Source organism: Papilio machaon, chromosome Z (genome assembly GCF_912999745.1).
Source record: "Papilio machaon chromosome Z, ilPapMach1.1, whole genome shotgun sequence".
Taxonomy (NCBI): Eukaryota; Metazoa; Arthropoda; class Insecta; order Lepidoptera; family Papilionidae; genus Papilio; species Papilio machaon.
The window spans coordinates 7,884,656-7,908,258 of record NC_060016.1 but is presented as its reverse complement, the minus strand read 5'-3'; the positions used below and the strand labels follow the sequence as shown (position 1 = coordinate 7,908,258).

The 23,603-nt window shown below is 31.9% G+C and overlaps 1 protein-coding gene across 6 annotated transcripts in view; it reads left to right on the top strand.

Annotated features, from left to right (window-relative positions):
• Positions 1 to 21,019, top strand: part of LOC106717308 (forkhead box protein L2) — a 46,642-nt gene extending 25,623 nt beyond the window's left edge. For 4 of the 6 annotated variants that reach the window (XM_014511144.2, XM_014511142.2, XM_014511146.2 and 1 more), the window contains 9 exons: positions 10,178 to 10,334; positions 10,639 to 10,976; positions 11,167 to 11,386; positions 14,486 to 14,639; positions 15,898 to 15,967; positions 16,915 to 17,034; positions 17,994 to 18,062; positions 19,964 to 20,080; positions 20,946 to 21,019. In XM_014511144.2, coding sequence (XP_014366630.2) covers positions 10,178 to 10,334; positions 10,639 to 10,976; positions 11,167 to 11,386; positions 14,486 to 14,639; positions 15,898 to 15,967; positions 16,915 to 17,034; positions 17,994 to 18,062; positions 19,964 to 20,080; positions 20,946 to 21,016 — 1,316 coding nt within the window. In that variant the 3' untranslated portion in view covers positions 21,017 to 21,019. The remainder of the gene's footprint in view (positions 1 to 10,177; positions 10,335 to 10,638; positions 10,977 to 11,166; positions 11,387 to 14,485; positions 14,640 to 15,897; positions 15,968 to 16,914; positions 17,035 to 17,993; positions 18,063 to 19,963; positions 20,081 to 20,945) is intronic. The other 2 variants (XM_014511143.2, XM_014511145.2) reach the window with 2 other exon arrangements.
• Positions 21,020 to 23,603: the final 2,584 nt, after the last annotated feature.

The window sequence follows — 23,603 nt, the reverse complement described above, 5'->3', positions numbered from 1 at the left end:
ATAGCAGTCAAGCTAAGAAATACAAACAAAATGGACGCTTTAAAATACTTATTTAATGTTGAAAATATTATGTAGATATCCCTAAATATTAGTTAGGTTGGTACCTAATTTGAAAACTGACAAAGAAAGAAAAAACCCGAATTACTTGAAAAAACAATGAAGGAAAAGTAGAAAGCTCATTATATCGCGATATGTTTTTAGGAATAGAAAAACGTTATTAATACCAATTTAAAATTCCATGATTATTTTTATTACAACAAGATTCTATGACATCCGAGAAAATTCCAATTAATAAAACAAAACTCCGGAAATTATAAAAACACTAATTAGGTGATTTAAGTCACACACTAAGTCTCTTAGGTTTAGTATGTTTAAGGTGGGTATCCACGGTGCGTGATTTACTTACACAATGTCGTGGGCCGACAAAGACGGCATACCGAGGAAACAAAATCAAGCTCTATGTAAGCATTGTTCTTTTTTCCAAATGAAAAATGTAAGAAATAATATAACAAAATTATTTAGAAATATTAAGTTGATTATATAAGCTGAATTGATTAGATAATGTTCACATGTAAATACATGTTGGTTATGTGCTCGCTCTCCACTTATATTTTTATTAAATAGGCACTAGCTGTTTCCCGAGATATCGTCCGCATGGAGTTTAAAAGTGTAAAATAACCCTCCCATTTAGACTTTTAGAGGATAGTTTTAGAAAGATAGACTTAAAAAACCCTGAGAGACGAAGTTAGTTTTTTTTTCTAAAAAATGTTTGTCTATTTTCGTGTATTTCTATCGAAGAAATAACTTTGGTAGCTGCAAACGCAGGTATCAAAGTTATTTCTTATCATTAAACGTCAATGTTAATTTTATCCTGCATTTTAGATCTTCAAGGAATTAACTTCTTACAATTCTTAGTTGTCTAAGTAGTAACATAAACCTCTATGCAAAGTTTCAAGTCTCTAGGCCCAGTAGTTTGAGTTGTGTGCTGATAGTTGACTAAGTTTAATCTTTTATATATAGAATGATGATTAATACATAAAATATAAATAGTATCCGTGACCATGACCATTTTACGTTGTTCTAGAATTACTGTAATCTATAAACTTTACTTATTTTCGTAAACATCAGACATTAATTAGTCGGAGATTTATTACTAGTACGCATTTTCTGTATTAAGTATCAACAAAAGGCGGAATAAGATATTAAATTTAATCATGTAATGTAAATAATATGAATTCGAAAAATTAATTGCCTTGTCTACGTGCTTTCTTCATACCTAAATAAAATTCAATACCTATTTATATTCTTGTCCCAGACATGTTCCTTAAAGAGTGTTCAACAAAACACATTTATTTTTGTTATTTTTAATGATCTCATTATGTTATTGTTGACACAAACAGTAATCTCAGTTAAAGTTTTCAAACCATCGACGAAAAAAGTTACATTTCTGAGATAAATATCGGTCCCCTGGTTGAGCATGTTTTGGACACTTTTGCAGAGCTTAATTATATTTTTTTCTAAAGATAATGAAAATAATATATGAGTTGAGATTTTCTGTTATCTTACACAACGACATCGGCGCTATCTAGCGGGCGCAGTAATCGGTCTCGAACCCCTGACGTCAGTTAGCGGTCACGTCCCCTTAACCTCTGTGTGCTCTTATTGCAAACGGTTTATAACTCAATATGATTACAATAAAAAAATGTACGTGTATACACGTGTACATATAAAAGAAAAATTCACTGCCGTATTCAGTCACAGAAGCGTTCGTTTGTGTAGACTACCCTAAAACTACACTAAGGACCTCTCTTAGTCGTCACTAAGAATCATAGTATGGTAGTTAGTTTATTTGCTTATGTTCAAAGATAGTTTGCAATTGCTTGAACTTCAAGTAGCACAAATATAGAACTAATTAGAAGTCGCAGCGACAAAGTTGTCTTGGCTTCCGATGATACGAGAAATAGAGTTAGTTGTTTTTTATTTATCTATTATATATCGTAGTATCCTACTCGTAGAGTTGTTATACAATAGAGTTGTCTTATGTTGAGTTTTGTAACATCCTGTGTATTAATGACCATCCAATTGGTTACCTTATCTGAGTACAAGTTTGACCTTCTTCGTACGACCTACATTACAGCAATCGTTAAAGCTTTAAAGTAGATCAGAAATGTCATTATTATCATCAACAAAGGGTTGTAAACAATAACATAAATTTACCTAAGTGCATCTTATCTAGCGGCATTTTCCAATGTCAACAAATATTTATAAAGACGCAAAAAGGCAATTATTTTCCTTAAATATGATTTATTTACTGCACACCACGTGTATTTGAAATAAATATGTCAACACCAGATTGTTAATATGACGAGTTCGTAATCTCATCACTCGTCAACCATTTTAACTGATGAATAGTTGACTGGTCGAAAGAGATTTCAAAGTGCTCGACTAGTGGAGTATTACATCATGAAAACATCTAAGATGGCTAAAAATCTGTTTTGTTATTGCGGATGTAATATTTTTGTACAATCCCAACATGGGTATCAAATAAAAGGGCTTGACTAATAAAACACCATGTTAAAATCCAAATGGAAACTTTCATTAAAGACATAAAAATAAATTTATATAAAAGTTCGTTGACCTAAATAGGAATTATTTTAAAAATATTTTAGTAATATATGTGATTTATTGGATTTGTCGAAAGGGATTGATTCTAAACTGAAAAATAAAAATTAAAAAAAATAACAATCATAAACAAAAATATCAGAAGCTGACCGGTGTACAGAACGCGGAAAGGTGTAAAAACTTCACCTTATACAACGACGAACGGTCCTAAACAATTATGAAAGAATGAATCAGAAAAAATTGCGGAAGTGTTGCTAATGTTACCTAAGAAAAAAAAACAGCCGTATACACGACGTTATCTAACCAAAGGCTATCGGCGTCAGCGGACCAATCTTACAATACCCCCCCTCTACCTTACTTAGAACCTTACGTTATTAAACTTTATTGTTTGAGAGAACAATTACCTTTTGTACGAGTGGGTATCGACATTATCAGTGGACGCGTTAAATAACGTCGAAGGCTCGGGTTCGACTATTTGGCGTAACACGTCAGAGTCGTTACCACTTTTTTATTAATGCTTTGTTCTCCTTACTCCCTTATACCCTTTGTAAAATTATTTAAGCGTGGAACATATTCCAGATATACTATCTTGACTAAATTAATTGTAAATTATTTCACCATTTTTAATATACGAGTATATCACATAAAACATTATTATTAAGTTTGTATTCAATAGGAAAATAATTCTGATGTAATATATAATGTAATTGCTAATTTGAGATCAGTAATATCCTATAGCTTCGTTCTGTAATATGTGTTAAGGTCACCACCACACTGTAACACAAAGGCGTGGTTTGTAAATATTAAATCATACGCGATTGTAATGCGCTGTAGTCTTCGGATTACGCCCAAAAAGCATTTAGTGTTCATGGTAAATTCATTAATATAGATTCATATCTATAGAATACTAAGGCAAATCAGAATTAATTTGGTTAAAATTATATTGCAGTTATTTATCTGTCATTTATTTTCATTTATTTTATCTTCCCATATTTTCATTTACTTCTTCTTGATTTTCTTTAATTAAACCTTACTTCTTACTAATATTACAAAGGCGAATGTTTGGATGGATGGATGTTTGTATGAAGGTATCTCCGAAAAGGCTGATGAAGATCCTAATGAAATTTGGCACAGATCTAGAACATATTCTGGAAGAACACATAGGCTACTTATTAAGTTTTATTTTTAATTCCGCGCGGACGGAGTCGCGGGCGACAACTAGTTTTTAATAGTTTCGAAGTTGACACATGACATTATTAAAAAATGTTTTCCCAAGGTTAATGTATATATAGATTCCAGAATTCATTTTTTTACCTGTATTAATTATTTATAAATCAATTTAATATTAATGTAGAAAAGAACGTTTTTTGTTTACCGAAATTATCGCTAACAAAGAGATAAAAAATTAAGGTTAAAAACAATATCAGAAATTATTAAATTTGGTTTTTACTTTTACGATAAAGATGACTTATCGAAGCAAAAAACAGATACATATTAAAAATAATACAACAAATAAATCTCATAACATTTTAATACCTCTCAACTGTTTAAATGTGGATAACGTATTCTTCTAGTACATATTCTGTTTTTGAAACAACGATTCTATCGTTAAAGTACCACATTGTCAAAACTGGTCTATTTTTTACGTGGAATAAATGAGTCAACTTACGACTCAGCTTTCATGGAACATGGGCCCGCAGTATCATAATACTCTGGACTCTAATCAATGAAAGAATTATGACTCAATTATTTATAAAGAGGCATTGTATATCATCTATTTGTAGTAAGAAGAAAACAAAATACATATAGTCCGGTTCAAGTAAACATTAGAGATATGTTGGACTGGATTAATCAATGAATGAGCTATGGTGGTATATCTCTATGAGTTGTTATTGATAACACCATGTTTTAATTTATATAAGTAAGTACAAATATAACAAAATACCTTTGATATGTACTCATCAAGATATACATGCCGTAACACGTAAAAGTAGGATAAAAATTGTGATAGTAAAAATTGAATTGTAAAATATATGTTTATGAATAATAACGAAAAGGGAAAAATTAAAAATAAATCCCACTGTCAGCATCTAATATGTGATAACCAGTATCAGTGAGTTTTCTTTGCTAATGCTTGTACGAAAACGTTCTCACTCATTCAACTTGAAAATATTAAATTACAATATTGTTTTAAACGGATATTTCGGCAGTGGAAACTTGCGATTACGTTTGCCCTTTAAAAGTATGAATTCCAAAAAAAATATATATATATTTTTTTAAATTAAAAAAAGTAAATCAGGGATATGGTACTTGTCCACATTACCGCCTAACTCTGTATTTATGAAGCTTCTTAATTTTTATTAGGTTTGTGCAAATTTTAATCTTTGTGATAACAATAGTTATTAACAAAAAAGTACTGAATAAAATTCGTGTTAATTATTACGTTACGTCCGAGAACAAAACAATCTAGGAAAAGAAAGTGGGTTTAGTCTTAAAAATCTTTCTAAGCAGTAAGTATACGTTATTAAAATCACAGAGTTTACTGTTTTTGTAAGCTGTACAAAGGGCGCGAGTCCAGATTAAAGCAAACATTATTCCTATTAAAGAATATTTAATGATATTAAATATCAATAATATTGGAGTCTGCAAAAATATTGTTAAGTCGAGTTTTATTACTTAAATATTCACTATACAATAGGTACGTGTTTATAAAATTATTATAAATCTATTAAATACTAGCTTCGCGTTGTTTAGTTTTTAAAGTTTATGTAAATAAAGTGGATAGACTAGTTCTGAGATGACCTGTGTTTAAACATACAACATTAGAATAGAACTCAACTCACTCGTACAAGACTTTTTTTCTAAACAGTATAATTTTGAAAGTAGTAAAAATTTTTTTTTTTTACTTTGACAAGACCTTTCGTAAACTAGATATTTTTTTAAATGAACTTTTAACATTTTACAAACAAAATTCTTTGTTGACTTTTTCCTATCAAGCAAAACATCTGGATTTAATTTAGAAAAAGACCAATTTTACTTGTAATTGTCTGTATTTTGCTGTTTCCAAAAAAAAAGAAATTTAAAATTCACGGTATCACATTTATTCCACTAACAAGTCAGGTTTTTAAAATTCTCCTTTTAAAATGACCCTAACAGATAGCGCTACTCGAGTTTTTCGTTTTTTTTTTTAATTATAAAAAAAGTGAATGTTATGTTTCAACTTTTAAAACTACCAAGAATTCATTATTAACGCATAGTATAAAGTAAAATGAACATTTTATAGCAAAAAAACGGACATAGAAAAATTCTTAAAACTAAAGAAACGAAAAAGTTTTAATTTAAATTCTAATTCAACTTTTTAACATTTTATAAATTGTTTTAATCATCATATCTTCAGGCCTTATACCACTTACGTGGTGAGGTTTCATACCTTAATTTTTTGCGTCGTTTTTTTTTTTTAATAAATTAAAACTATAATTTTGTAAGAAAAACAACAAAAAATACGAAAAAATACGGTTCATCTGGAAATCAATAAAAATACAATTTTATTTCAAATAGTATTTCTAAAAAAAATATAAATCCTCGCAAAAAACATTAGTCGGGTAAATAATAGATGATTCAGAACATTTAATTTACTCCGAAATTGTTTAATGAAGTACTTCACAACGGCCTGACCAGGTGTTTGATAATAATGCCCCCAGGTGTTTCACCTCTGTTAAAGTCAGATTCGCTAATTGAAGGAAAAGATTACGTTACTAGCTTCAGGCGTCTAGAGAGGGTAGAGTTTGGTACTCATAAATTTGCTGCTATCAAAATAACATTGATATGTATCTATTACAACAACCGTTTTTTTTTTTTTACTTTTTTTTTGTTAAATATTTTTGTTAACCTTTTATGGGCCAGGCATTTTTTATATAGGAGTTTTTTTAATACTTAACATTTAGTTTTTTATGGATAAAAAGTCTCATGTTATGTCAACTAGTTTGGTCTTTGTTCAAAAGTTTAGGTTAGGTTAGCTTCTTTGCAATTTTTTCAAACAAACTTAGAGTTATACTGTGAGGTTCGTGGATGTTCGGATCACATCGGCTACTGTTACTCTAGCTAAATTTTACTATTTATTTAATTATTCTATTTCAGTAATTATTTATAATAACTAGATCTTAGAAAGTTATAGAAACCTTTCAGTTATTGTATGAGTACATAATTCTATTGTAACAAAATGTTTAAAAAGTTGTTGAGCAGTTGTTGAGCAAAGACGTAATCAAAAAAAAAATCAGAATCCATCATGAAAACCATCTCGACTTTGAGTAGTAAGTTATTCAACGGCATAGGTAATTCACACTGGTCCCGAACTAACGTTTCACAATTGTTATTTGTTATTAATTTCACGAACGATACGCCGGCTTTTAATGTTTTATAAATACGACGCATTGTTCTATAAGCGACACAATACCGTGCCGTGTTCGCGGCCTGCTCGAATCCGATATGCAACTACCTCGGCGCGCGGCCGCTGTCTGACGCATTCTTCGATGCAAGTAAATTGTCCGGATATTTGTTGGCAATTGTAGAATCTTCAATTATTTTGTCACATGATCCTTTACTAGACAGATTCAATCAACTTATACTTTCTTATTCCTTGTTTTTGTCTTTAATTAAATCATCACCATCTTGTACTTATCTTACTCTCTGTGGGGTCGACGCATCAAGTTTTTGGCGTCCAGTTTGATCCACAGTTGCCATTTCAGTCATCACCTTCTTATCTTTTGATTTTTCTTTATATAACATGTAGGTATATAGCCTATATATAATCTAGAGTGAACTTAAAACATATTAATTTAAGGTCTATAACAGTTTTAACTTTGTAAATATAGACCCTCCATACGAATACAAAGATAAAACGGCTTGTGTAGTGATGAGTACACTGAAATCCGATATGTATATCAATTTGTAGCGATCAGTGAAAACGAATCTGGCGTTACATAAGGTTAATCCCCTTTTGTGAAAGAAGGTACGGGGTGGGGCTGAATTATGCTATATTTATTTATAAATTACTAGCTGTCGCCCGCGACTCCGTCCGCGCGCAGTTAAAAAATGGGGTGGAGGGTATGAAAAATAGATGTTGGCCGATTCTCAGACCTACTGAATATGCTCACAAAATTTCATGAGAATCGGTCAAGCCGTTTCGGAGGAGTACGGGACGAAAACTGTGACACGAGAATTTTATATATAAGATGTTCATGACAAAAGACATCTTTAATGTCATTTCAGCTGTTGACACTTGTATTTTCTCATAAATATAATTTCATCATCATCATGATCATCAGGTCGGCGAGGCCCTCGGGGCCGTACTTAAGGGTTAAGCCATAGTTAACCACGTTGGCCCACTGCGAATTGGTTCACTTCACACATGTTTTTTTTTGCATTTTTTCGCAGATATGTGCAGGTTGCATAAATATATTTTCCTTAACCGTAAGATCATCGGATCAATGTACAATATAACTAACATGTTGATAGTAAAACAAGATGTTTTTGTAATTAATTAGATGATGGGTTTTTTACCGTGTAAAACAGTAAAAATTATCTTTATTTACTTTTAACTCGTGGTTTAAAATATGTTATCAAATTCGTTCAGTGGAATTTTTTAATTAATTTATAATCACGGTCACATGTCAATTTAAATAACTGTCTTACCGCAGGTTTCTGAGCCAAAACCCCGTTTAAAACATATTATTGTTTCTGTTTTGTAGTAGATAATGACAGGGAAGACGATATGTTTTACATAGAGATTTTGGTCACAGAAACCAACGGTTAGTGTTGTGAATTGTTAATTTAATCAGATCTTAGCGTAGTTCATGTTAATATAGGGGGAAAACAGAGCCCAGGATAGTGCTAGACGGTGCACTGTCGCCCTCAGTCCCACTACGGGAAATTAGGACACTAAATAGTAGTACGAGTATAAGAGACGATTGTGGTGAAGGTTGAATTTTTGAGTGCAATGAACAGATGGCGTGATTGTATGATGTTATTTTTCTCTACCGCACATGTAACGAGACAAATACGGACATTGTTTGCTATAATAAATATAAATTTTAATATTATATAGCACGAAAGTAATATCAATAGAAATACAAGATTAACAATTCATATATTTTTAAACTCAGAGTAATTTAAAAATAACGCAAGACAAACGAAAAACAAACTCTACTTTAAAATAGAACACGATACCATCCATCGAAATTGTCCTAAAGTATATATTATTGTAATTAACAATAATTATAATTTTTTCGTGTAACATAATAAAACAGTAAATAGTGCAAACTTGAATTTTGAGCAAAATTAATGTTTATCATCGACGCCAAACCGCATCTCTAGAACTGCGAAACTTATCATGTTTTCACTGCCAGAACACTCTTAAAAACATAATTTTATGTCAGTTTTATCCGAGAGAATAAGAGTGATTATATTATGTTTTATATGTTTTGATAATAGAAATTCATGGTAAAATTTTTATAAATAAGTACTATGTCGTCTCCGTAGTCGTAATAACAACCGAATATGTCAGTATTGCGATCCCTCTCATTTTCTTTGGAAAAAACAGAGAAAACGATTATGTTCAAATACAAGTGCAATCGTCATTTGAAATTCGCAGTTATTGTCTGTCTTGTTAATGATTAATTCTTAATAATGTTCTTAATTTTTAATTTGTTAACGGCTTGTTTAACATCGCTTCAAGTAGGTTACGATCTGTGTACTTGTTTAGTTACCTACAAAGCTAAGCGAAGAATTCCAAGAAATCCATGTCGGGAGTCACGTACGCGTAAGATTGGCTAAATCTCAACAGTTAAATACAATAACATAATAATATGTAATACAGATTTACAACACATTGCACTTTCTGACTTTGAATGCATATGTATGTAGGTACATCTTCCATTATCCACATGGCCCCTAAAATAAGGACGATTTTTAATTTAAAAAGCAACGGTACGGGTACAATAAAAAACGGCACGGTATAAAAAACGGACGTGTCAAATTGAAATTTGTTATTTCGTATCGCCATATCGATATTCATCTATATCATCTTATATATATAAAAGAAAGTCGTGTTAGTTACACTATTTATAACTCAAGATCGGTCGAACTGATTTAGCTGAAAATTGATGGGGAGGTAGCTTAGAACTAGGAGACGGACATAGGAACTTTTTTATTTTGTGTGCATTTTTTTTATTCCGCGCGGACGGAGTCGCGGGTAAAAGCTAGTATTTTAATATTACTTCTCAGAGATATGTAATGGATGTTTGTTACAGCGTCATATCGTAATGGCCGCAGGGATCTAAGAAAAAATTACTACATAAAGTATAGACAGAACAGAGTTTATAGTTACTTTGCACCCCGTAAAAATATACGGTTTCGATAACATTTTTTGCTTTAGTTTTTCATATTAAACTACATAACTCCGCAATAAATTAAGGCACATTATTTTCCACGTGGATATTTTCGCTTGATAGTATGATAATAAAATGAAAAGTTTCAAATATCTTACAATACTTAACAGGTTCGTCGCCGTACGACAACCGGACCTGTATCCAAGAAAACAATGGCGTTAATGCGAACAACTCCCAGAGTGTGAAATCTGACGAGGAACTATCGCGAGTGTATCAAACACTCACAATGCCAGGACTTTCCCGAGACGATACCGCTAACTCCAACAGGTAAGAAGTACACCAATTTATATCGAGTATGAACACAATTGTTATCGATATATAACAGACGTTTCATAACATTGAATACTATTTAATAAAATTACAAATTAGGTTGTTTAAGTTGATAGTTGTTTTAACACTTTAAATGGCGGCAAATGCGACAAGTTGTATTTATTTGTTATGTTTGAATTCAATAAAACTTTCTCATGTGTTTTCTTTGCGAATTTCTAGTCTTACTTTTTTAGAGTGAGCTAATTTACTTTAACTATATTTGATCTGGTTATTATTTATTTATTTTTTGTGGCGGTTCCAGCAGCGACACGAAAATTAAATCAAAGTCCACGACGCCATCAAGCCCCGGAGGAAGCTCTTCGGAAATAAAGCCACAGACGACTACGCCAACGTCGCAAGCATTGACGAAACCACCTTTTTCATACGTGGCCTTAATAACAATGGCCATTGAAAACAGCCAATCTAAACGGGCGACGCTTAGTGAGATTTACGCGTACATAACTAAAGAATTCCCGTTTTTCGAAAAGAATAAGAAAGGTTGGCAGAATTCTATAAGACATAACTTAAGTCTTAACGAGTGCTTTATTAAGGTGCCACGAGAAGGCGGTGGGGAAAGGAAGGGGAATTATTGGACTCTTGGTAAGTTTCATATTTTACAAATGTGCTATGTTATTGTTCATATTTTCAATTATGTTTTTGTGTCCGGGTGCTTTGCAGCATTGCGAAGGTTAAGGTAGCTGGCGACCATACACGATGCGAAATGCTGGCGATGCAGTGCGCGTTAGTTTAGATTAACGATTACGTTTGTGTCAGTTGAGTGTTGTTTTAGATCCGCAATGCAGGGGAATGTTCGAGGGAGGCAACTACAAGCGGCGTCGCAGGATGAAGCGACCTTTCCGGGCAACGCCGTACACGAAGACGTTATTCGGTGACGGCTACCACGTGACTCACGTCGCTCAGCACGCCCATATGCAATCTCTGCCGTTGAGCGCCAGGAATTACTTCGGTTCAAGTTCGCCGTATCCACCATCCTATCCGAGATATGATACGTAAGTCTTACGTTTATTTATGTATTAAATTTGCAAATTAGGTTCCGAATGGACGGCCTTTTTAAAGAAAAAAGTCCTATGGTTGAAACAGTAGGAATTGGATGATATTACTGGACAGCTTATTGTACAGACGAAGTGATAACCTTAACCGTTTAGAAGTCAATTAAAAAGATCAAGTATAGTATCTAATATTTTGTATGGTATTTTCATTATGATTATTATCATTAACCTTAACCACCATTTAAATCACTTAGTATCAAACTGTTTAATCGACAAAACACTTTGTTATGTCCATGTCAAAATGATATGAAAAGTCAAGATACTTTGGTTTATCTTCCAATGTTCAATCGTAATCTGCCCAGTAATTTAGGAATGTATAGAGAACATACTAACAAATATCGATTTTTCTGTATTCGAATTTGTTTACACTTGTTATTCTCAGATACTGCCAGTGGGATCTTAATAATAATTACTAGTAAATATATAAAAACATACCAGATGATGAAGTCAAATTTATTCGTGATAATTGCATTATATTTTTTTGTGGCACTTGTTATTGTCACCGCGCGATAACCTCGGATATTAAAATTAACTTGAGGTTTTATTATTCAGTCACTCCCACTGATGTTTTTTAGTTTTATCTGCCATTGAAAGATAGAGAAATATCTTCGATGAAATAACATTGAATTTGCGAGTACAGATTTGTACACGAGGCTAAAGTAAGACTTTGAAGAGGTTTTAACAGTATACAATAGGTAGTTATTATAATAAATATTTCAGAATTGACTCTAAAGATCAAATTTTTACATAACTACGCAATTTTTATAGTAAATGTGAAGCGAACTTTGTTGTTGGTAATAAGTGGTAAAAAAAAAATAAAACATTAAATTTGTCGACGTTTATTCTTTAAAAATTATATAAAATTCCTTTAACTTTAAAAAACTACTAATTTATTACTAGGGTTGTAATAATTCTTCCCTAAACGCCTTTAAGAGTATTTCGTCCTAATGTGGCATCCGTTTTAAGATTTTCCACCTCCGTCTACTTAAAATATTTGAAATAAGTACTAAATATTACACTACCTCATTAGCGCCTAGCGTATTCCTCATCAGACAATTTGTCGCAATATCCTTGCTGGACTATAGCTGAAATGTCTTATTTTGTGTGTCATTTTCTATGTACATGTAGATTTTACGTATTTTCTGACAGAACTAATTGTCATAAAAGGGCCTCTTTCACTGGGTCAAATAAGTTTGCCACACTATACACATATTTTGCATGTCTATTCTTAACTAGTTATAAAATAGGTGTGGTTAATATAAGATTACAGATAAGTTCTAATAATACTTACGCTATTTAAATAGTGCGATATTCATTAACGAACCGTGACACATAATTACAAATTAATTATAATAATTGTTTACATTTCTCATACTTGTGTTTACAAAACAAACGCTTATGATTTAGTGATATGTTCGTGGACATATTTCCTGTTCCCCATACCGTGTGTCTTGAGTTATAAAGAGTTATATTGATAACATGCCGAATAACATGTTTTGCTTTCATAGTAGTTCAGGTACATCAAAACTTGACCTTGGTATCAATTCGAATGTTGTGTCTGATTGCTACATCGAGAAAATAAATATCATTTATATAATTAATGTTGTACATACAATCGATATCTTCTTACTGTTGTTTTCGTTTATTTCATATTTCATATTTTATATCACCGTTTTATGTTATGAAACGAAGTTATTTTCATTTGTAGCCAATTAGTTCATTTAAATAATTGATTAAATCTTGTGTAGGTATACGTGTCCTGTATGCTGTTTGTGGAAGAGTTTAAGGCCTTTAAACGTAGGATGACACATTTTTATGATAGTGGATTGTTTGTAAGAGAGTTTTTATAAAATGAACAGGCTTTAAACTATGAGGCTATGAACAGGAACCTTTCGTATTATGAACAGGCTCCAACTAGGACTTACCAAATTATACATATACCTAATAGAAGATAGATTATTTTTGTAGAATGTGATGCCTAATGACGCGCTTTTCACCTCGGACCACAATGCCACTTATTTGTACATACAATCTTAAATCTTACATATTTCGATGTTTTCGTTTAAAGTTATTGCAAGAAATTCTTTGGTCCTCTTTGTTTCAATTCTCAATCCGCTAATACTATGTATCGGCCAAACATAATGGCGGTTCGTGTTTTTACACGAGACGATGCGCTCAGTTTCACACAATTTCAGGTTGCAAAGCGAGCGCAGTGTTCCCACCTGAAATCTACTTGCGCAGATATTTTACCTCATCCGGCTCGACCTCGAGCCGCGAGAAACTTTGAATCTCTTGATATTAGCGGATATTCTAGATCTAAATGCATGTACGAAATTCAAGTTCGTAGTCACGATCTATTAATGGAAAACAATAGTTGGCAGGCAACGGTGTGCCATTGGCCGAGCAGGTGCACTGGGCGGAGTCTTTACTTTATCTCTGCCTATTTATTCATAACGACTCATGAGATTACGTTTACCCGAACCGGTTCTCTGCAAACGCGGCTCACCGTTTATAATAATTAGTTGTCGCGCGCTAACAAGTTATGACCAACATTCAATGAGAGGCGTACTCGTATAAATTATCTCCGTTTGTGGGTACTTTGTATACATCCGTGTATACGTCTGTGGTTAGGTAATGCTATTTTATCTGTAGTTACGACAACAAGTAATTAATGATTAATGACGTCAGCTACTGAGACTGTAATGGACTTTATATAAATTTAATCATGTTACCTAATCAGAGGTAACAAATATAATATATATCAAACTCAATTAAGGACTGTAGTTTCCTACTGGCAGACGATAAAACTGCTGCCACACAGCGGGAATCAAAGCCGTTATTATTTTGGTTACTAAGTTATGAAGCGGTCAAGCTTTTAGGAAATATGTTGGTACTTCGTAGAGTCATACTCAGAGCTCCTAGAAAGATCTTCACTTTGGGTAATTACTATTAATTGAGGGTAGTGACGGCTCGATCGTAAGGTATTTGAATATTAAACATGTGATATTTTCAATAAACATTGTCGTATATTAATTACAGGACATGGCTAACCCAGCCACCGGGAGGTTTAAACTACGCGAGCGCGTGCGGTGGCATGGGTAGGAGTCCTCCAAGCTCCTCTCATACTTCTTTGCCTCACCAGCCGTCACCCGTCTCTGTCAATCCGTTCGCTTCGCATCAACTACAGGGACAGGTACTACTGTTTGTAATATGTTATTCAAAATAGTAAGTTAGTATGTAATATCACAAACCAACGTGAAAGTGCATTAATGTGTTTTTAATTCAGTATTAAGGAAAATCTTGCTTTAGTGGAAAATGAGGATAAAGTAATAAAACATGAGATTATTTTTATTTTATTTCTTTTATTAGGTATACAATTTAGTTTAAGAAACTAGTTATAATTAAAATATAAAACAATGATGAAAAGAGCGACCAATGCAGTTCAAGTGATGTTTTAACTGTATTTATTGAGACTTAACAAAAATGATTAAAGTGAAATGATTTTGGTCAGTCAGTATATCTCATGTGAGCTAACTAAGCAGTTAAGTTCGCCAACCATAGAATAGCTAATACCGACATAGATAGAAATTCTCTTAATTCTTAGATCCAAATTCTAAGGGTATTCTTTAATTCTTAGAATTAAAGAACGGATAGAATTCTTAATTCGTTCCGGTCGTAACTTAAATTAAACTTAATTTTGAAACTTCGTAACTTAAATTTCAAAATTGTAAACTGTCCGAAGAATATATTTTCTTATGAAGATACACAGTTAATATTAAAACTATTAAAGTAATAAGATATTATTTATACTTTTAACTTAACAAAGTTTATTAAATAGTATAAATATTATAAATACTTCGCTCCAAAAACATCATGTAATTGATGTTTAAGCGCCCGTACACAACGATAAGGCGGAGCGTTATTTTCATTTTCATCACCTAATCAAAGCGAGATTAAAATTTTAGTAGTGCATAAGCAATAAAACTACGTGCTTGCAAATTGGCGTAATGACTACTTAATCCATTTACTAGCTCCATAAACAGTACAGAACAATGTTTGTTGCATAAAATGTAATGTTATTTCTGATCGTTACTATGTTTTTAACATTATAGATAACACAAGGGCGTGTGAGAAATACCCATTTTTCTTATGAGAGTTATTTTACATGTCACACGAGATACAATGTAAAACAACGTTTAGTAATTAACGTGTCTTAGTAATTCCGTGAATGTTTAAATACCATCGTATTTTATCTACAAAAACTTATGCATAACATTCTTATCAATTTATTTTGTCCAAAAAAGATGACAAGTTCAAAACTAATATACATTAAGATCGAAGTGATTGAGAGTAGAGGGATCAAGTTGGCCAAAAATTATTTTGCATCATAATTAAGATAAGTATTCGTCGTTCAATATAAAAATGATAATAAAAAAATTATCTCCTTTCAGCTTCAAAACCCTCTGCAACCGATGCAGTCTATGTCCATGAACACTTACAACCAAATAGGAGTCGGTCTGGGTAAATATCTTTAAATAATATTTTACATTATGACTTAGGGTCCTTCACGAAGCGAGCGTATCATCATCTCAAAGGCCGGCAACGCATCTGCGATTCCTCTGGTATTGCAGATGTCCATGGGCGTCGATGAGCACCTTGGTGTTCCCGCTGCTCGTTTGCCCCCTTCTTGGAATTAAAACAACTTTAGTATAGTAAACAAATGTATAAATTTTTTGTAAGGGGGGGATATTAAATTTCTTCAAAGTAAAGCATTAACTACAGAAAATTCTATTTATTCGTTTCTTACGATTTTAAAATTTTCTTTACTTTCTGTAATTCTCTGAATGAAACTTTAATATTTTTTTTTCCTTGTCTGAAATATGAATACTGGATAAGATTAAAATTATCCATAGTATATCCACTTAACATCAAATTGTTTCTTGTTCTAGTTGTTGATAACTGATATTTTAAACGATAAAAATAATTAAAGCAGAGCATATTTTAAATAATAGTTTTATGTATATGTATAATGGGTCTTTGAAATATAAATAATCATTACGTTATGTGAGAAATAATAATCATAATAATCTCACGCGAGTATCATCATGTTTTAATTCCAAGCATTTGTGTCACTCATACAGTCTTGTGCATAATTACACGCTTCACACATGAACTATTTCTTTTCTAATTTAAGGAATAGAGTTAAATTAACTATGATTTCAGACTGTTGGAATACCCGAACTAAGCTCATTTTATAATTCTGTTTTTTTTTTAAAAGAGAATTTAAGGTTTACTTTATCAATTCCTTCATAATCCACATAAATAAATATTAACAACAATTATTAAAACCTCTCGAGAGGCAAGAGTGTTGTGCCAAGACCGCGCCATATGTAATCTCTGCCTACCCCTATGGTTTATACTCTTAAGTTGTATTGTTGTTGTTAATTTATATGAATGATTATTTCCAGACGGTTCCCCGAGTCCAGGACCAGGATATGGGCCGCCGGGTGCATTTTCACCAACACGACACCACGACATTGTGACATCATCTGATGGCACCGCTGCTAGATTCTCATTCTGGCCAGAAGGTAAGCTTTTTTAATAGTACGATATGTTTACAAACTTAATATTAAAGATAGAAATAAACTGTGACAGATTCGTGGTCATTTATTTAACGTTACATTGCTTAGAATTAGGACAGTTTTGCTTACACCAAGGCTTAACAAAGAGAAAAACGGCGCAGTTTACATGGCATAAACTGTGTAGTTTTTATTTGAGTAATAACTAAACCCTGTAAATACATATTTTAGGTACAGTAAAAACAAAATATTATAAAAATTATGGGTGTTTTATCACGAAAGAATTTTGAAATAACTAAAAACTATTAAACTGTTACTAACTTAAAAAATAAGCCATAATTACTTTAACGAATCGATGCAAAGTAACAATTTAATCTTTAATAATAAAATACGAGAAAAATAATTTAACGGAGATTTAGTTAATCTTAATAACAGCATCAATATCATACACCTGTTTGCCCTAATTTCTACTTTTTAACATCATCTCACATTGGATGTAATTTTTTTTTGCATCCATTCGATCGTCACACACAACAAAATGACAAATCACGGCTGGTCTTTATGTAGATGTGGTTACTTTAATAAGTAGTAGAATTTTTTAATGAGTTTTCTAGGAATGAGCCTTAATAAAGCAATATCCAAGGCACTTACAGTATCATTGCTGAATAGTCTGTAGTAGATTTAACGACTGAGTAATGAGATTGAAAGCGGATGGCTACAAAAATAGAGGAAGACCGAAAAAGTATAAATGGTTTGTGTGAAAAAGGATACGTGTAAATAGGGAGTGTATTCAGATGTGGCGGCTATTAGCAAAGTATGGGTTAGTACATACTGTATTGTACCTTAGTAACGAAATGGGCAGGATTATGACGAAGATCAGTAGATATAATTTCTATCTGAGTAAGTTATTTGACTAAAAGGTCGAACTATGAAATGATGCGGCGCTTTTGTTGCATGCGTTTCAAAAGGTGGACTAAGTTGGCAACAGCCTGGTTGCGAGATACCTGACGACGTGCCGAGAGAACCTGAAGAAGACGGTGAGATTATTTGTGATTTATTTCATATAAACTGTTTGCCGTCTCTTAAATCAGTAGATTTAGAAAGACAATAAAAAGCTAAAGCTCGCACATATTACGGGTTTCCATTATGCACGGTCTGGCACATTTATAAAAAACATAATATGGGTATACTTTATAATTGTTAATCAATGGAATTAATCTTTAAGATAGATAATAGTTCTGATTAACAGATGTTCACCGTTTTATGTGCTTTTGTACAACTTGTAGAAACTTACTACAGTTTTAGTCAGTTGTTTTAATCATTGGGTAATATAATTCAGAGGCATCTGTTGTCATCACATGTTAACTGACAGTATTCAAAAGTTCCTCTATTTTGTTGGTTTTGTAAAACATCCAATAGAGGGCACACAATACTAAAAATGATCTCAACGTATGATCGTTTAGGGGTAGACAGAAATAGCTCGGTGTGTTATTTACTTAGTTTTTTCGTGTAATTTATTAAATTATTTCAGTAAGACAATCACTTTTTCAGTCAATACTGTACTAATATTATAAAGAGAAAAATTTGTATTTTTGTTTATAACGAATAAATTCAAAAATTACGTCATTTAAATTCAAATTCATTCAAAAACAAAACGTCAAATTAAAAAAAATATCTTGCCATTAGAAAATTACATTGTCGCTGAGTAACATAGGCTATATTTATTACTAGATTTGTTCCACGAAGAAGAAGTCGCGGATAAAAGCTTTAAATAAAAATAGTTTTCCCACATACCTTTAGTAATGCCTATGTAATATTTACGACTTCAAGTGTTACATGAGACACAGTCGCAGTGGAATTCTACATTAAGGAACACGGATCAGCAACAGGTGGCGGAAAGAAGGTCGACAATCGACCCTATTTCTATCATTCCAGACAATAAATACTAATAATCTAACCTGAGTAAAATAACTTATTTATTTAAAGTAACCCTATCATATTTTTAAAGGCTTGATTTTCTGTACCAGTATGATAATTCTTTTACCAGTGATTTATAATTACTGGATATTTTTTTCCATCTTACTTACTTCAAATTACTTGCTTTTCCCTGGTATAGAATTAAGTTAACAACTTAATTAAAAAACCTAGTACACTAAATTGCAACGTCGTGGTGCCATTCCACGTCACGACATCGTGGTATCTTACATAAAACAAACAACGTAAGCTTTGAAGCTTAGCAGTGTGTAAATTAAACTCATTCTTTGCTTTATTAGACATGTTTATTGGTGCAAATATACTCTTATATGAAGATACGTTTGTACTCACCACCATAATATTATAACAGAAATATTAACACCTATAAAAATTTGTTGGTCGCAGACGTTAAGAATTTCTTCTTGTTGCATTATTAATATTTCAGAAGCAGCATTTAATCACCAGTTTTTTATTTGATAGTTATTGAAAAATAACATAACACTTATAATAGATTAGAAGTGCTAACATGGAATCTATTATTGTAACTAACTACCTACAATAATGTTATATGACATCCAAATATATATTTTTTGCTCTTATTTAAGGATAAAAATTAATCAGTCTTTCACAAATATTTTTGTTTTTATAGCACATTTATAATATAATATATCAGAAGATATTAAAATGAAGTTTAGTACATTTAAATTCTTTCATATTCATGTTTTCTACAGACATAGTGTACACTAGTTTTTTTGTTCAATTCCGTAGTAAAATAATTGTAGTGTACACTACGTTCTATTGATAATACTGGGTCTGACATTGCAGTGATTCAAGATATAATTTTAATAAAGGTGTTTTATATTTGTCACAATATATTCCTCACAAGTTTAGTTAATAATTCTTGGGTTCATTGAGGGTTCCATTGGATATAGAGTTATTAATAATATGTTTGTGTTTCTTACAGCGGGCTCACCCAGTCCCAACGCTGGTTACGTACCATCGAGCAGTTACTCTCCAACCCGCCGCCACGAAGTAGTCACGTCCTCGGAAACCGCAGGACGATTCTCCTTCTGGCCGGATGGTAATAACATAAAATTGTAACGGTGAACCATCGTTATCGTAACACCCTTATAAAGACAATATTGCCAAACACTCATTCTTTATGAAAAAAACACAAAAAGCAATAGTGTTCATATAATAGTGTCACGTCATTTGAAGTTTCGAATAAGAAAGTCGAAAAACACATTGGTACATGGCGGGATTCGAACCCCTGAGCCACTGACGCTCGATGGTAACTTGAAGTTTACGGTAACTGTAATATCACATGAATTGACTGTAAAGTGGATTTGAAATTGTAAATACTTGCTAGACGTGATGAACTTATTACGTTTTTAGCTTTACACCTGTGAAACTTCGAAAGCGAAAAAGAATCTAAGCGTAACGTCCCGTAATACGCTGAGAATCGATAACGAAACACATAGTACACTTCAGTGGGTCTAGTATGAATATTTGCGGCAATCGCCATCGCATCGGCATCGAGAAAATCTCTTACTCATTTTGAAATAATTGACGATGACGATACGAAGGTCACAATTTTTCGTGCTAGGTCCACAGATTATATTCGGTTTCACATAATAAGCCTGTATGCTGAACGCTTCACCGGAACACATCCATGCCAGTTTTATATAAAACTAGCTTTTACCCGCGACTCCGTCCGCGCGGAATAAAAAATAGAAAACGGGGTAAAAATTATCCTATGTCCTTTTCCTGGTCCTAAGCTACCTGCCCACCAATTTTCAGTTAAATCGATTCAGCCGTTCTTGAGATATAAATGGTGTAACTAACACAACTTTCTTTTATATATATAGATTTCGCTTCTGTTCCGCTTTTCTTTCGTAGCTGTGTGCTATGTGAAATAATTTTAATTGTTCGATATTTTGTTTTAGTTGGTGTGAAAGAAGAAGCATCGTCGAGTCTCATGTCCAACGGGGCACCATATTCGAAATGTTTTATGTAAATTTAAAAAAACATAGGGGAGCACAAGACTATCCATTGTAATCTGCACTCGTGTGAAATGTAAGACGATAGAATGGAACTTACAATAAATAAAATAAACTCGTTGTTAGTCATCTATGTAAAAAATAATTTAGGTAAGTAGGCATTTTAAGGTGAAACATCCTTAAGTGCAAACTTTGTATTACAAAATACAGATTTTACGCTACATTTTTTCTAAGGTTTTCCTCTGAGACCGAAAATTCAAAACAAAAGTAATTGCAAATTTAAGGGAAAAAATTTGGTACTTAACTTTTGGATAGATAGATAACTTCATCGTGGCCAGTTTAAGGTCCACTATTGAAAATAGGTCTCCCCGATTATCTCCACAATGCCCAATCCTGTGTCGCCCAGCCAGCGCACCCCTGTAATCTTAACCATTGATTCTTAACCAGGACCTGGCCGCCATTCGATGACTTTTCCTTAAAAAATTTAATTACGCAAATGGACACAAAATCATTACATTTAATATCTAAATTTCCACTTATTTAGCATTAGGTTCATGTAATTAAATTTCTGTAATAAAATTTTGTATTTTGTAATAATTATTAGTACCTAGTTTTTCGTAAAATCCTCAGGACTAGTTTTAGTTTATATTTGCCATGTATTCGATCTCAACTTGTTTTAGTAAAACTGGCAAGTTGTTGAAAAGTAATATCAACTGAACCCCTAAAACTGAACATTATATTGAACGGCACCAATTAAAATTAATTTTGTTTAATGCCTTTGCGGCATAACGCTTATAATTTTACCGAATCCAAACGGAATGTCTTAAAACATTTCGTACGTTTAATATTTAATGATATACCGATTTAATATATAAGAATCAATAATTATAATATATAAGATTACGATTTTACAATAAATTCTTCTTTCAATCAAATATCTATATGTTTAATTCTGTACTTAAAATTTCATGCTTCATAAATTGAGAAATAAACAGAGTACAGTGTTAACGGACATAGCCGGGGATTATGGATATTCAAAATTTCTAATATATTGAACATTAATATTTGTGTAAATTAATATAATGTGTGTAAATGTTGTGTATCTCGAAATGAAATGTGCATGACAATAATATTCTGTTCGTAAATGTATTCTCGATGTTAATATAAGATGTTGTTAATGTAAGAAAATTCTATTAAGATGATGTGATTTATATTGTTGTTTAATTTAAAATCATACTTTTGCACACAGACTGGAATACTAATATTTGTTCGTTAATTAATCATTATATTATTTCAAACACCTTTATTACTATAGGACTTCTAAATTATTATTCAATCGATCACTTGACAAAAATAAATTCAACTGTAATAAAACAAAACACTATTGTACAGGATACTTCTGGAATTGGTGGAACCGAAAACAGTAGTGGAGAATTGACCTCAGTTTTTAAATTTCGAACTCAAATTTTGAATAGTGTATTCAATACCTTATATTTCTCTGCGATATAATAAGTGCAACATTCATAGAAAATATTGCACGATTTAACGCAAAACTTCGAAGATTATTGACATTTGGCGGACAACAAGGACGCCAGTCTTCTGTGTGCAAATGCTTTTTATTTTTCCACTAAACATTAGAATTCAGTAAAATAGTAGTTTCACTTTTATTTCCATGTGTACAAAACTCTTTATACATGTCCAGCAATAATTAACTGACTGATTATTATATTCTATGAATTTGTAAGTGATGAAATAATTTTCATTTATTGTAAAATTTCACTCTCCCTGCTAAATTAAAATTAAATAAAATATCTCCAAATGTAAATATAGGACTTTTAGTTGAAGATGTTCTGCTATCATTTTCTTCACTTCGTTTATATCTAAAACAATGACAACAAAGGATCACATAGTAGTTAAAAATAAAACGTTAGCTAAATAAAAAAAAATTGGAAATAGGTAATTTAGTTTAAAATATTACTGTCATTATTTTGTCGCCATCTTAAAAAGTTGATAGAAGCAGTAACAAAAAACGCTCAAATGAAACTTTTTTTCATAAATAGGTTTTTAAACTTTTAAACATTCAAAAGTTGTACACAAAACAAATCGTCATCTTTTTCATTTTTAATAAAACAAACAGAGATATGTTATTATACAAGTGATTCGCTAGTGGAAACTCACGGTATAATTAATGTAAATAACTTTTTGATCTTTTTCACGGCCTTCATATGAATGGAAAGTCAGTCAATCACTTATTGCTTGATAATCTTGTATTAAGTTCTAGTTATAGGTTATTATTTGGTTTCGCGATATTATAGATTTTATTAGTTTATTTTACACTTCTGATTATTTTTTTCCTTAATGTCGATAAAAATGTATGCAAAACAATAATTCTTGTACTATTCAATCGGTCGTTTTATTAGCCTGCCACGTGTTCCACTTTGACGTACACCCTGACGTTGTTCGATTTTTTTTATTATACGCGTATTAAATTAAATAAAATTAATGTCAATCAGAATTAATGTAGATGTTTTTTTCAAATATGAAAGCGCAACTAATATAGGTTTAGTAGACTCAAAGTTTCTTTTTACGGTACCTGTAGATAAA